The sequence below is a fragment of the Salvelinus fontinalis genome, chromosome 8 (genome assembly GCF_029448725.1).
Source record: "Salvelinus fontinalis isolate EN_2023a chromosome 8, ASM2944872v1, whole genome shotgun sequence".
Taxonomy (NCBI): Eukaryota; Metazoa; Chordata; class Actinopteri; order Salmoniformes; family Salmonidae; genus Salvelinus; species Salvelinus fontinalis.
In genome coordinates, this window is record NC_074672.1 from 47,475,471 (window position 1) to 47,490,148 (window position 14,678).

Genomic DNA, 14,678 nt, shown 5'->3' on the forward strand with positions numbered 1-14,678 from the left:
CCTCCAGATGGGAGGGTTGACCAACCACCCTGTAGCTCTCCAGATGGGAGGGTTGACCGACCACCCTGTAGCCCTCCAGATGGGAGGGTTGACCAACCACCCTGTAGCTCTCCAGATGGGAGGGTTGACCAACCACCCTGTAGCTCTCCAGATGGGAGGGTTGGCCGACCACCCAGTAGCCCTCCAGATGGGAGGGGTTGGCCGACCACCCAGTAGCCTATCAGTGCAGTATTTTACTGTGTGTGGGGGTGTGTTAAGTGCCTTGCTCAAGGACACAACGGCAGGAGATATTACACAGTGCATGATCAAAAAACAGCAGCCTTACATTGTCAATACCAGAGTAAATCATGTAATAATACTGTTTATTTTGTGAAGTGGTTCCTTGCACTATAAAACACCTTTTTGCCCATGGTGTTAGACAAGTGACTTGAAGCTTTCTGACATGTTAAAAAAAAAAATCTGTCCTACTAGTGTGAAGTAGAAGCGGCTAAAAAAGTTTATATCAAGCCCTGATGTACATTTTTCAAATTGGTAACGTATAATACGAATTGTAATTAGTAGCATACAGTATCATACGAAATGGGTGATGGAAATCCACAGATGAATACATTCCATACGTAACGTAACATACTGTATCATACTAAATGGAGCTTCCTCGGATTTAGTGTACAGAATAATACGAAATGCTCTGAGACCAGGTTGCTCACACACAAAACACGAGCATTCAGCCCACACACACACAGAGCACGCCTAGAGCACGCCTAGAGCACGCCTAGAGCACATTCACAGATATTTGTAAGAAACACTCTTCTGTGATGGCTGAGCCTTTTCCAGACGTATAGCCTATAACCCACTGCTCATATACACGGCAGGCAGACTAGTTACTATCACACGGCAGGCAGACTATCCACTATCACACGGCAGGCAGACTATCCACTATCACAGGGCAGGCAGACTATCCACTATCACACGGCAGGCAGACTATTTACTATCACACTGCAGGCAGACTATCCACTATCACACGGCAGGCAGACTATCCACTATCACAGGGCAGGCAGACTATCCACTATCACACGGCAGGCAGACTATCCACTATCACACGGCAGGCAGACTATCCACTATCACACGGCAGGCAGACTATCCACTATCACACGGCAGGCAGACTATCCACTATCACACGGCAGGCAGACTAGTTACTATCACACGGCAGGCAGACTAGTTACTATCACACGGCAGGCAGACTGTACTATCACACGGCAGGCAGACTAGTTACTATCACACGGCAGGCAGACTATTTACTATCACACGGCAGGCAGACTATTTACTATAACACGGCAGGCAGACTATTTACTATAACACGGCAGGCAGACTATTTACTATAACACGGCAGGCAGACTGTACTATCACACGGCAGGCAGACTAGTTACTATCACACGGCAGGCAGACTAGTTACTATCACACGGCAGGCAGACTAGTTACTATCACACGGCAGGCAGACTGTACTATCACACGGCAGGCAGACTAGTTACTATCACACGGCAGGCAGACTAGTTACTATCACACGGCAGGCAGACTATTTACTATCACACGGCAGGCAGACTGTACTATCACACGGCAGGCAGACTATTTACTATCACACGGCAGGCAGACTGTACTATCACACGGCAGGCAGACTAGTTACTATCACACGGCAGGCAGACTAGTTACTATCACACGGCAGGCAGACTAGTTACTATCACACGGCAGGCAGACTAGTTACTATCACACGGCAGGCAGACTAGTTACTATCACACGGCAGGCAGACTGTACTATCACACGGCAGGCAGACTAGTTACTATCACACGGCAGGCAGACTGTACTATCACACGGCAGGCAGACTAGTTACTATCACACGGCAGGCAGACTAGTTACTATCACACGGCAGGCAGACTAGTTACTATCACACGGCAGGCAGACTGTACTATCACACGGCAGGCAGACTGTACTATCACACGGCAGGCAGACTGTACTATCACACGGCAGGCGGACTAGTTACTATCACACGGCAGGCAGACTATGTACTATCACACGGCAGGCAGACTATGTACTATCACACGGCAGGCAGACTATTTACTATCACACGGCAGGCAGACTATTTACTATCACACGGCAGGCAGACTATTTACTCTCACACGGCAGGCAGACTATGTACAATCACACGGCAGGCAGACTAGTTACTATCACACGGCAGGCAGACTGTACTATCACACGGCAGGCAGACTATTTACTATCACACGGCAGGCAGACTATGTACTATCACACGGCAGGCAGACTATTTACTATCACACGGCAGGCAGACTGTACTATCACACGGCAGGCAGACTAGTTACTATCACACGGCAGGCAGACTATGTACTATCACACGGCAGGCAGACTATGTACTATCACACGGCAGGCAGACTAGTTACTATCACACGGCAGGCAGACTGTACTATCACACGGCAGGCAGACTATTTACTATCACACGGCAGGCAGACTATTTACTATCACACGGCAGGCAGACTAGTTACTATCACACGGCAGGCAGACTGTACTATCACACGGCAGGCAGACTATTTACTATCACACGGCAGGCAGACTATTTACTATCACACGGCAGGCAGACTATGTACTATCACACGGCAGGCAGACTAGTTACTATCACACGGCAGGCAGACTATGTACTATCACACGGCAGGCAGACTATTTACTATCACACCGCAGGCAGACTATGTACTATCACACCGCAGGCAGACTGTACTATCACACGGCCTCTGGGTAAAACAGATTAGCAATAATACTATGCCCACATACACTGCTGCAGGCTAATCCAATACGGAGTTATGTTGGCTGGGGGTGTAAATCAGTAGTGTAAATAAATGCTTGGTAATCCTTGGCCAGATGTGTTGAAGACACCAGATGGTTAATTTGGATAGCCTTCTGAGGAGCTAGTGGCATAGGGGAGCGTTTTAGCAGCAGAGAGCATAGGGACTCGTGGTAGTCTACATCTATATGGTTAAATAGCTAGTAAACGGCGAGACTGATCGGACCTGGGCAAGCGCAGCGTATTGGACCAGAATTGCCTCTGACATAAATGGATCACATAAAAGGCTAACCTTGCTTTCTTCATGTTGGCAGCAGAGCAATAACCTAGTAAGTAACCACGTAGGCATGTTCTGAATAGAGCAGAACGCGTCTTGTTGAATACATGGTGAAATGGTAACTATGGCAAATAGATTACAAAATAGCCTCAAACAAAAAACGTCGCAAAAAAAAAATCACAACGGCATACCTTCATAACTCCAGCCTCCTTCCCCGCGACGTTTTTCCTCGTAGCAGCTATAACCAGCTATATATATATCCTTTCTCTAAAGTCTCCAGTCGTATTGATTGGTACGTTGGTGTACCGCTGCCTGACCGGTCACTGCAGGCTCTGCTGCTCTATGATATTAGATAGATAGAAACCCGGGTTTAAAAAAAAAATCCATTGCACTGCGCAGACAAATAGATAATGAATGTTGCTGGTAAGATTTGAAAAGAGAGTGTATCCGCGGCGCGGTAGTGGTGAAGCGGCTCTACGGCTGCGGGCTGTAATAGACTAATGGAACTAATAGTGGAACACAGGTCAGAATTACGGTGCATTCACTACGGCGCTTCTTCCTCTGCTCTCTCTTTCCTCACAGGCGAAGGCAATAAGGAAACGGTGGTACGAGGAACGAACGGGGGAATGGAGGGGGGGAGAAGCACGTAGGGGAGGGAACATGGATTAAAAAGTAAAAGAATGAGAAGAGACCGCCTTCAGACGATTGACTAGTGATAATGTAGCACTGTGTATTATTGACTAGTGATAGTGTAGCACCGTGTATTATTGACTAGTGATAGTGTAGCACCGTGTATTATTGACTAGTGATAGTGTAGCACCGTGTATTATTGACTAGTGATAGTGTAACACCGTGTATTATTGACTAGTGATAGTATAGCACCGTGTATTATTGACTAGTGATAGTGTAACACCGTGTATTATTGACTAGTGATAGTGTAGCACCGTGTATTATTGACTAGTGATAGTGTAGCACCGTGTAATATTGACTAGTGATAGTGTAGCACCGTGTATTATTGACTAGTGATAGTGTAGCACCGTGTATTATTGACTAGTGATAGTGTAGCACCGTGTATTATTGACTAGTGATAGTGTAGCACCGTGTATTATTGACTAGTGATAGTATAGCACCGTGTATTATTGACTAGTGATAGTGTAACACCGTGTATTATTGACTAGTGATAGTGTAGCACCGTGTATTATTGACTAGTGATAGTGTAGCACCGTGTAATATTGACTAGTGATAGTGTAGCACCGTGTATTATTGACTAGTGATAGTGTAGCACCGTGTATTATTGACTAGTGATAGTGTAGCACCGTGTATTATTGACTAGTGATAGTATAGCACCGTGTATTATTGACTAGTGATAGTGTAGCACCGTGTATTATTGACTAGTGATAGTGTAGCACCGTGTAATATTGACTAGTGATAGTGTAGCACCGTGTATTATTGACTAGTGATAGTGTAGCACCGTGTATTATTGACTAGTGATAGTGTAGCACCGTGTATTATTGACTAGTGATACTGTAGCACTGTGTATTATTGACTAGTGATAGTGTAGCACCGTGTATTATTGACTAGTGATATTGTAGCCCCGTGTATTGTTGACTAGTGATAGTGTAGCACCGTATATTATTGACTAGTGATAGTGTAGCACCGTGTATTATTGACTAGTGATAGTATAGCACCGTGTATTATTGACTAGTGATAGTATAGCACCGTGTATTATTGACTAGTGATAGTGTAGCACCGTGTATTATTGACTAGTGATAGTGTAGCGCCGTGTATTATTGACTAGTGATAGTGTAGCACCGTGTATTATTGACTAGTGATAGTATAGCACCGTGTATTATTGACTAGTGATAGTGTAGCACTGTGTATTATTGACTAGTGATAGTGTAGCACCGTGTATTATTGACTAGTGATAGTGTAGCACCGTGTATTATTGACTAGTGATAGTGTAGCACCGTGTATTATTGACTAGTGATAGTATAGCACCGTGTATTATTGACTAGTGATAGTGTAGCACCGTGTATTATTGACTAGTGATAGTGTAGCACCGTGTATTATTGACTAGTGATAGTATAGCACCGTGTATTATTGACTAGTGATAGTGTAGCATCGTGTATTCTGGGCTAGTGATAGTGTAGCACCGTGTATTATTGACTAGTGATAGTGTAGCACTGTGTATTATTGACTAGTGATAGTGTAGCACCGTGTATTATTGACTAGTGATATTGTAGCCCCTTTTATTATTGACTAGTGATAGTATAGAACCGTGTATTATTGACTAGTGATAGTGTAGCACAGTGTATTATTGACTAGTGATAGTGTAGCACAGTGTATTATTGACTAGTGATAGTGTAGCACCGTGTATTATTGACTAGTGATAGTGTAGCACCGTGTATTATTGACTAGTGATAGTGTAGCATTGTGTATTATTGACTAGTGATAGTATAGCACCGTGTATTATGCTTAAAAACACCTTACTGAAAATCGTATTTATCGTATTATGAATAAGACAAGTTTGTTCTGAATGGCATGGCAGACAGGTGGTACAGAGGTCTCCTTCTGAATCTGACAGGTAAAAGTCAGAGCTCTCTGGTCAGCAGGGTGACTGATGACTCTGGGCTGTATTAGTATATACACCTGTAGTAGTCAATACATCTGTAGTAGTCTATACACCTGTAGTAGTCTACCTGTAGTAGTCTATACACATGTAGTAGTCAATACACCTGTAGTAATATATACACATGTAATAGTCTACACACCTGTAGTAGTCTATACACCTGTAGTAGTCTATACACCTGTAGTAGTCTATACACCTGTAGTAGTCAATACACCTGTAGTAGTCAATACACCTGTAGTAGTCAATACACCTGTAGTAGTCAATACACCTGTAGTAGTCTATACACCTGTAGTAGTCTATACACCTGTAGTAGTCAATACACCTGTAGTAGTCAATACACCTGTAGTAGTCAATACACCTGTAGTAGTCTATACACCTGTAGTAGTCAATACACCTGTAGTAGTCAATACACCTGTAGTAGTCTATACACCTGTAGTAGTCAATACACCTGTAGTAGTCAATACACCTGTAGTAGTCAATACACCTGTAGTAGTCAATACACCTGTAGTAGTCTATACACCTGTAGTAGTCTATACACCTGTAGTAGTCAATACACCTGTAGTAGTCAATACACCTGTAGTAGTCAATACACCTGTAGTAGTCTATACACCTGTAGTAGTCAATACACCTGTAGTAGTCAATACACCTGTAGTAGTCTATACACCTGTAGTAGTCAATACACCTGTAGTAGTCAATACACCTGTAGTAGTCTACACACCTGTAGTAGTCAATACACCTGTAGTAATCTATACACCTGTAGTAGTCTATACACCTGTAGTAGTCTATACACCTGTAGTAGTCTATACACCTGTAGTAGTCAATACACCTGTAGTAGTCAATACACCTGTAGTAGTCAATACACCTGTAGTAGTCTATACACCTGTAGTAGTCAATACACCTGTAGTAGTCTATACACCTGTAGTAGTCTATACACCTGTAGTAGTCTATACACCTGTAGTAGTCTATACACCTGTAGTAGTCTACCTGTACTAGTCAATACACCTGTAGTAGTCTACCTGTAGTAGTCAATACACCTGTAGTAGTCAATACACCTGTAGTAGTCTATACACCTGTAGTAGTCTATACACCTGTAGTAGTCTATACACCTGTAGTAGTCAATACACCTGTAGTAGTCAATACACCTGTAGTAGTCAATACACCTGTAGTAGTCTATACACCTGTAGTAGTCTATACACCTGTAGTAGTCAATACACCTGTAGTAGTCAATACACCTGTAGTAGTCAATACACCTGTAGTAGTCAATACACCTGTACTAGTCTATACACCTGTAGTAGTCTACCTGTACTAGTCAATACACCTGTAGTAGTCTACCTGTAGTAGTCAATACACCTGTAGTAGTCAATACACCTGTAGTAATATATACACCTGTAGTAGTCTACCTGTAGTAGTCAATACACCTGTAGTAGTCTACCTGTAGTAGTCTATACACCTGTAGTAGTCTATACACCTGTAGTAGTCAATACACCTGTAGTAGTCAATACACCTGTAGTAGTCAATACACCTGTAGTAGTCTATACACCTGTAGTAGTCTATACACCTGTAGTAGTCTACCTGTAGTAGTCAATACACCTGTAGTAGTCTATACACCTGTAGTAGTCTATACACCTGTAGTAGTCAATACACCTGTAGTAGTCAATACACATGTAGTAGTCTATACACCTGTAGTAGTCTACCTGTAGTAGTCAATACACCTGTAGTAGTCAATACACCTGTAGTAGTCTATACACCTGTAGTAGTCTATACACCTGTAGTAGTCTACCTGTAGTAGTCAATACACCTGTAGTAGTCTATACACCTGTAGTAGTCAATACACCTGTAGTAGTCTATACACCTGTAGTAGTCAATACACCTGTAGTAGTCTATACACCTGTAGTAGTCAATACACCTGTAGTAGTCTATACACCTGTAGTAGTCTATACACCTGTAGTAGTCTACCTGTAGTAGTCAATACACCTGTAGTAGTCTATACACCTGTAGTAGTCAATACACCTGTAGTAGTCTATACACCTGTAGTAGTCAATACACCTGTAGTAGTCAATACACATGTAGTAGTCTATACACCTGTAGTAGTCTACCTGTAGTAGTCAATACACCTGTAGTAGTCAATACACCTGTAGTAGTCTATACACCTGTAGTAGTCTATACACCTGTAGTAGTCTACCTGTAGTAGTCAATACACCTGTAGTAGTCTATACACCTGTAGTAGTCAATACACCTGTAGTAGTCTATACACCTGTAGTAGTCAATACACCTGTAGTAGTCAATACACATGTAGTAGTCTATACACCTGTAGTAGTCTACCTGTAGTAGTCAATACACCTGTAGTAGTCAATACACCTGTAGTAGTCTATACACCTGTAGTAGTCTATACACCTGTAGTAGTCTACCTGTAGTAGTCAATACACCTGTAGTAGTCTATACACCTGTAGTAGTCTATACACCTGTAGTAGTCTACCTGTAGTAGTCAATACACCTGTAGTAGTCTATACACCTGTAGTAGTCTATACACCTGTAGTAGTCTATACACCTGTAGTAGTCAATACACCTGTAGTAGTCAATACACCTGTAGTAGTCAATACACCTGTAGTAGTCTATACACCTGTAGTAGTCTATACACCTGTAGTAGTCTACCTGTAGTAGTCAATACACCTGTAGTAGTCTATACACCTGTAGTAGTCAATACACCTGTAGTAGTCTATACACCTGTAGTAGTCTATACACCTGTAGTAGTCTATACACCTGTAGTAGTCTACCTGTAGTAGTCTACACACCTGTAGTAGTCTACACACCTGTAGTAGTCTATACACTTGTAGTAGTCTATACACCTGTAGTAGTCTATACACCTGTAGTAGTCTATACACCTGTAGTAGTCAATACACCTGTAGTAGTCAATACACCTGTAGTAGTCCTGTACAGTATATCACAGTTTCACACCGTTGAGTTTGTTAAATCACATGTAATAATAACATCTCTCATCTCCTTCTCTTCTTCTAAGGATCTTTCAGTAGGCTATTGAGTGTCCCATTCCCAATCACTAAAGACCAATGACATTCTCTCTCTAACTACCAAACATACTCTCTCTGCAGTAACATCCTTTTTTGCTGCGCTAATGGTTGTGTTTCTGCTGACATCAGCACACTGAGGCACCCACTGTTTACGGTTCCATGTGACATCACAGCAAAGATCCTCAAGTGGAAGGGGATAGTCAACTCTCACCATGGAGCTGTCTGCTGCTGCCTGACCTGGGAAGGGTCTGAGTGACTGAGTAGTGTATTTAGTTTACGGTAATACAGTGAGATATCATTGTGAAGATACTAACCTCGTTGCCAAGCGCATATAAGCCTGGAATATCAACCATTCAAATGGCCTTAGTGGAAGTGACCATAGCATTATGTGGGAGTGACCTACCTAGTAAAGTATTTGTCATCATTTAATTTCAGCGAGTCAAAAAACTGCAAGTCTTGGATTAGAGGGAAGGTGTTGTGCGGATTGATTAGTTTCCCCAGTTTCTCCCAGTCTTTCTGTATTGGCTAATGAAGGCTAAGTTTGACGCATTGGTTCACCAGACTCTTCGCGCATTTGAGAGGAAGTGTCTGGAAATGACATTATGAAAAGACAGGACACCCCAGCACCATGAGAGTGACCCTATAACGCTGATAATAAAGGGAGATTCAGGACACCCCAGCACCATGAGTGTGACCCTATAACTCTGATAATAAAGGGAGATTCAGGACACCCCAGCACCATGAGAGTGACCCTATAACTGATAATAAAGGGAGATTCAGGACACCCCAGGACCATGAGAGTGACCATATAACTCTGATAATAAAGGGAGATTCAGGACACCCCAGGACCATGAGTGACCATATAACTCTGATAATAAAGGGAGATTCAGGACACCCCAGGACCATGAGAGTGACCATATAACTCTGATAATAAAGGGAGATTCAGGACACCCCAGCACCATGAGAGTGAAACTATAACTCCGATAATAAAGGGAGATTCAGGACACCCCAGGACCATGAGTGTGACCCTATAACTCTGAGAATAAAGGGAGATTCAGGACACCTCAGGGTCATGAGAGTGACCCTATAACTCTGATAATAAAGGGAGATTCAGGACTATTTATTTATTTATTTTACCTTTATTTAACTAGGCAAGTCAGTTAAGAACAAGTTCTTATTTTCAATGACGGCCTAGGAACAGTGGGTTAACTGCCTGTTCAGGGGCAGAACGACAGATTTGTACCTTGTCAGCTCGGGGATTTGAACTTGCAACCTTTCGGTTATTAGTCCAACACTCTAACCACTAGGCTACCCTGCCGCCCCGGCATACATATATCCCAATAGTGTAGGCTTGTCTCAGCGATATGACACGTCATATGGGAGGATTTTTTTCTGTATTGATCAAGGATTTCCTCTCCTTCAGAATGTAAATGTGCCCATGTCATCATAACCACTACACACACATGCACGTGCACGGGCACGCTCACACAAACGTGTGTGAGACTCTGGTCTAAAGTAGTGCCCTATGTCCCCTAGTGACAGGGTGAGAGAGAGAGAGAGAGAGAGAGAGAGAGAGAGAGAGAGAGAGAGAGAGAGAGAGAGAGAGAGAGAGAGAGAGAGAGAGAGAGAGAGAGAGAGAGAGAGAGAGAGAGAGAGAGAGAGAGAGAGAGAGAGAGAGAGAGAGAAAGAAAGAAAGAGAGACAAAAGATAGAGTGACAAGAGAGAGAAAGAGAGAAAAGAGAGAGAGAGAGAAAGAGGGGGAGAGAGAGAGAGAAAAGAGAGAGCGCGGAAGAGAGAGAGAGAGAGACAGATATAGAATGATATATAGAAGCATGATACATAGAATGTAGATGCATGATATATAGAATATAGAAGCATGATATATAGAAGCATGATATATAGAATATAGAAAGAAGCATGATATATAGAAGTATGATAAATAGAATGTAGATGCATGATATATAGAATATAGAAGCATGATATATAGAATATAGAAAGAAGCATGATATATAGAATTTAGATGCATGATATATAGAACATAGAAGCATGATATATAGAAGCTTGATATATAGAAACATGATACATAGAATATAGAAAAAGCATGATTTATAGAACATAAAAGCATGATATATAGAATTTAGAAGCATGACCACAGAATCAATACACATATGGATCTGCATTAGCATAAACATCAACATTCCCAATGTTACACCTCCCATTTATATTTCTGAGTTATTACATAAAACTGATTAGAATTCCGAAGAATGCCAAAGTTATGTGGGGGGGATCCAGGGGGTGATGTAATATGTAGGACCTGGCAAGCCAGTCTATTCCCTGATAATGTAAACACCAACATTAATAACTTTAAATGTGTAACTTAAAATTAAACCAAATTGTTTGCACTCATCACAACTGGTTTCATCAATCAACTTGCAAGGTTGTTAGCCAACTAGCTTGCTAATGTTAGCCCTACCATCCTGCTAACGTTAGCCCTACCATCCTGCTAACGTTAGCCCCTACCATCCTGCTAACGTTAGCCCCTACCATCCTGCTAACGTTAGCCCCTACCATCCTGCTAACGTTAGCCCTTACCATCCTGCTAACGTTAGCCCTACTACCCTGCTAACGTTATCCCTACCATCCTGCTAACGTTATCCCTACAATCCTGCTAACGTTAGCCCTACCATCCTGCTAACGTTAGCCCTACTACCCTGCTAACGATAGCCCTACCATCCTGCTAACATTAGCACTACTATCCTGCTAACGTTAGCCCTACCATCCTGCTAACGTTAGCCCTATTACCCTGCTAACGATAGTCCTACCATCCTGCTAACATTAGCACTACTATCCTGCTAACGTTAGCCCTACCATCCTGCTAACGTTAGCCCTACTACCCTGCTAACGTTAGCCCTACTACCCTGCTAACGTTAGCCCTACTACCCTGCTAACGTTAGCCCTACTACCATACTAACGTTAGCCCTACCATCTTGCTAACGTTAGCCCTACTACCCTGCTAAAGTTAGCCCTACCATCCTGCTAACGTTAGCCCTACTACCCTGCTAAAGTTAGCCCTACCATCCTGCTAACGTTAGCCCTACCATCCTGCTAACGTTAGCCCTATTACCCTGCTAACGATAGTCCTACCATCCTGCTAAAGTTAGCACTGCGTGACACAGCCAGTTGTTATCAACACCTAGCTTACAGCTACATTAAAGTAAACCAACGTGTTGGAAATACATAACGCCATCTATATGTGGCTATATTATTGAACGTTTCCAGCGTTGCAGGAGCTGTGTTTACTTTGCTTTGTTCCGGGACAATGTGGACCGCACTGACTTTCAATGTAGCAACTGCTTGCTTGCAGAGGACTACGGGGGCGAAGTGGCTACTCTTAGCAAGCAAGTAGTAAACCTACACAAGCTACCGGGGAATCCACACCCACTTACTTTGTATTTTTCTTCCACCCTCAGTAGCCAGATTCCGCTCTGGTCTGATGGAAGTTTTGCCTCTGAGTCGGCTCTCCATAGCCGACTGGCCGGTGCTCAGCAGGGTTCCATCCTCGAAGGGGTCTCTCCCTGCCCTGGAGGATGGAGCTGTTCTCGACCCAACCAACCAGCCGTGGAGGTACGTCACCCGCCGTGGAAGTCGAAGAAAGCGTCCTCTGGCAACGGGGGGTCTCCACGGAGATGTTGAGTCCGGAACTGACACAGACCAGAAACGACTTATCCAGCATGGAACCAGAGGTTCCGGCGCCTTCTTTCTTGGGGGCTTCCCATTCATCCTCTATTCTATCTCCCTCTCCATTGGCTTCGACCTCGGGTTCAGATCCTCAGAGCTCCCACCATCATTTTTTTTGTTTGACGTACCCCCGACGGCATTGTGCGTACCCCAGTTTTGGAATACCTGCTCTACAGGAATGACTGAGTCCATCCAAATCATCTTGGCTCCTGGACTCCTGTCCACGCATTTCAACACTGCATTAAAACAATGACCTATCAATGACCCAAGACCAGCTCAGCTAATCCCTACCATTGTGACAATGAGGCGTCATAATGATGAGGCTAATGTGCATTATCCTAGGAGCGTTGGCAAACACAATGTAAGTAACTTAATTTATGTCCCCCTAATTGCCCTGAATGCCTCTGTTGATCCTACAGCTATTGTATACAGTAATCATGAACCTATGAACCAGAGTTACACTGTTAACACTGAGGCGGTGTGTCCTAATAGGAAGACCACTTTATGCAGCTCACCCTGCACCAATGTAAATAACATGAGTAAGTCTACTTCTGATAAGCCTCCCAGTAAAGCATTAAAAACAATCAAGCAACCCAGAAAAGTGCTAAAAAAAATAGCCCATATTAACATATGCAGCCTGAGAAACAAGGTCAACATTTAAGTTGGAACGGACAGAGAACAGGGCAGGAACAGCGTCAACATCGGGGTAACATAAGGACATACGACAATTACTGCAGCAGCGGGGAACAGAGCTGGGGGAACTGACAAATATAGGGGAGCTAATAAAACAAGGTGATTGAGACCAGGTGAGGCCAATCATTTGCTGATTCATGTAACGAGGGAAGCAGGTGTGCATAATGATGATGGCAGGAGTGCGCAGTGCTGGACAGCCTGGCGCAGAGAGAGGGAGCAGGCGTGACAGATACAAGAGTAGCTAAAAATGGGGAGAAGTCTGTCCATAATAAAGCGCTGCTCTGCCTTCATAACAACACTATCAACAAGGCAGGTCCTACAGGCCCTAGTTTCTACCTTCTTAACAACACTATCAACAAGGCAGGTCCTACAGGCCCTAGTTACTACTAGCAAACAGCTCGGACACTCATGCATACCCAACAAGACATGCCACCAGAGGTCTCTTCACAGTCCCCAAGTCCAGAACATGGGAGGCGCACAGTACTACATAGAGCCATGACTACATGGAACTCTATTCCACATCAGGTAACTGATACAAGCAGTTATAAGTAACCAGATCGTGACTACAACTAAGTTACTAAGTCTTTGACAACACTGTGTTGTTGTTACGTTGTTGATTTAAAAACTCATGCTTCCTACCCTTTTGACTTCTCACAATTGACTCACACATAAACAGTTCAGCACCATGGACAGCGGCACCTTGGTCAGGCAGTGGGGAAATTCATTATTTTAGGGAAACAAATAGCAGAAAAATACCAGCTTAATAAAGGCAGACCGTAGCGTCCAAAAACAAACGTGTATCATCAGGCTCTCCTCTACGTCTAAGAACCATAAACAAAGTCATTTATTTGATTATTTTGTATTTATCTACAAGTCTATGTATGATCCAGTCTGAATGGTCGTGTGTCTTTTGCTTATCACATGTCACCTAGAGCAGTTCCAGTCTCCTTCTCCTTCCTCCACCGAGGACTGTCGGTTCTCACGACTCCCTCCCTCCCTCCGCTCCGCAATTCCTCTTACCAACGAGCAAGGCAGACAAGATGGATATTGTGAATCAGGTAGGGGGCTCTGAACATCTAGAAAATTAACTGACATCTACTCTGTTTAAATTCCAACTGTAACACGTATGATGAATAGGCGGTGAGGGGCGTTCCTAGATCCTTATCTGGGATATTAGATTTGTCTGGTAAAACCGAGGAAAGCCCCGTTATGATGCGGCCGCGATTTGTTGACTGATATACAGCACATCCATGATTACTGAGGGGATGGATGGTTATGCATGTCTGTGTTAAATCAGGGGGAAATCTCTCTTGTGGTTACGCCGGTTAAATTATTAGAATACAACATATTTCCCCCCCCAAAAAATAATATACGATGACAAATACACCCATTCGTGGTCTATGAATGGTGATATGAGCTGTTTGCCCATAATATAAATGTACGCACCAATGTGGACCATATAAATTATGGAAC

General features: G+C 43.3%; 2 protein-coding genes across 2 annotated transcripts in view; one reads left to right on the plus strand and one right to left on the minus strand.

Moving 5' to 3' along the window:
• Positions 1-3,721, minus strand: part of magixa (MAGI family member, X-linked a) — a 147,556-nt gene extending 143,835 nt beyond the window's left edge. The window contains exon 1 of the mRNA XM_055932723.1: positions 3,311-3,721. The gene's annotated coding sequence lies outside the window, so the exon portion shown is untranslated. The remainder of the gene's footprint in view (positions 1-3,310) is intronic.
• A 10,479-nt stretch (positions 3,722-14,200) lies between these two features.
• Positions 14,201-14,678, plus strand: part of LOC129861353 (synaptophysin-like) — a 34,118-nt gene continuing 33,640 nt past the window's right edge. The window contains exon 1 of the mRNA XM_055932724.1: positions 14,201-14,263. Coding sequence (XP_055788699.1) covers positions 14,246-14,263 — 18 coding nt within the window. The 5' untranslated portion in view covers positions 14,201-14,245. The remainder of the gene's footprint in view (positions 14,264-14,678) is intronic.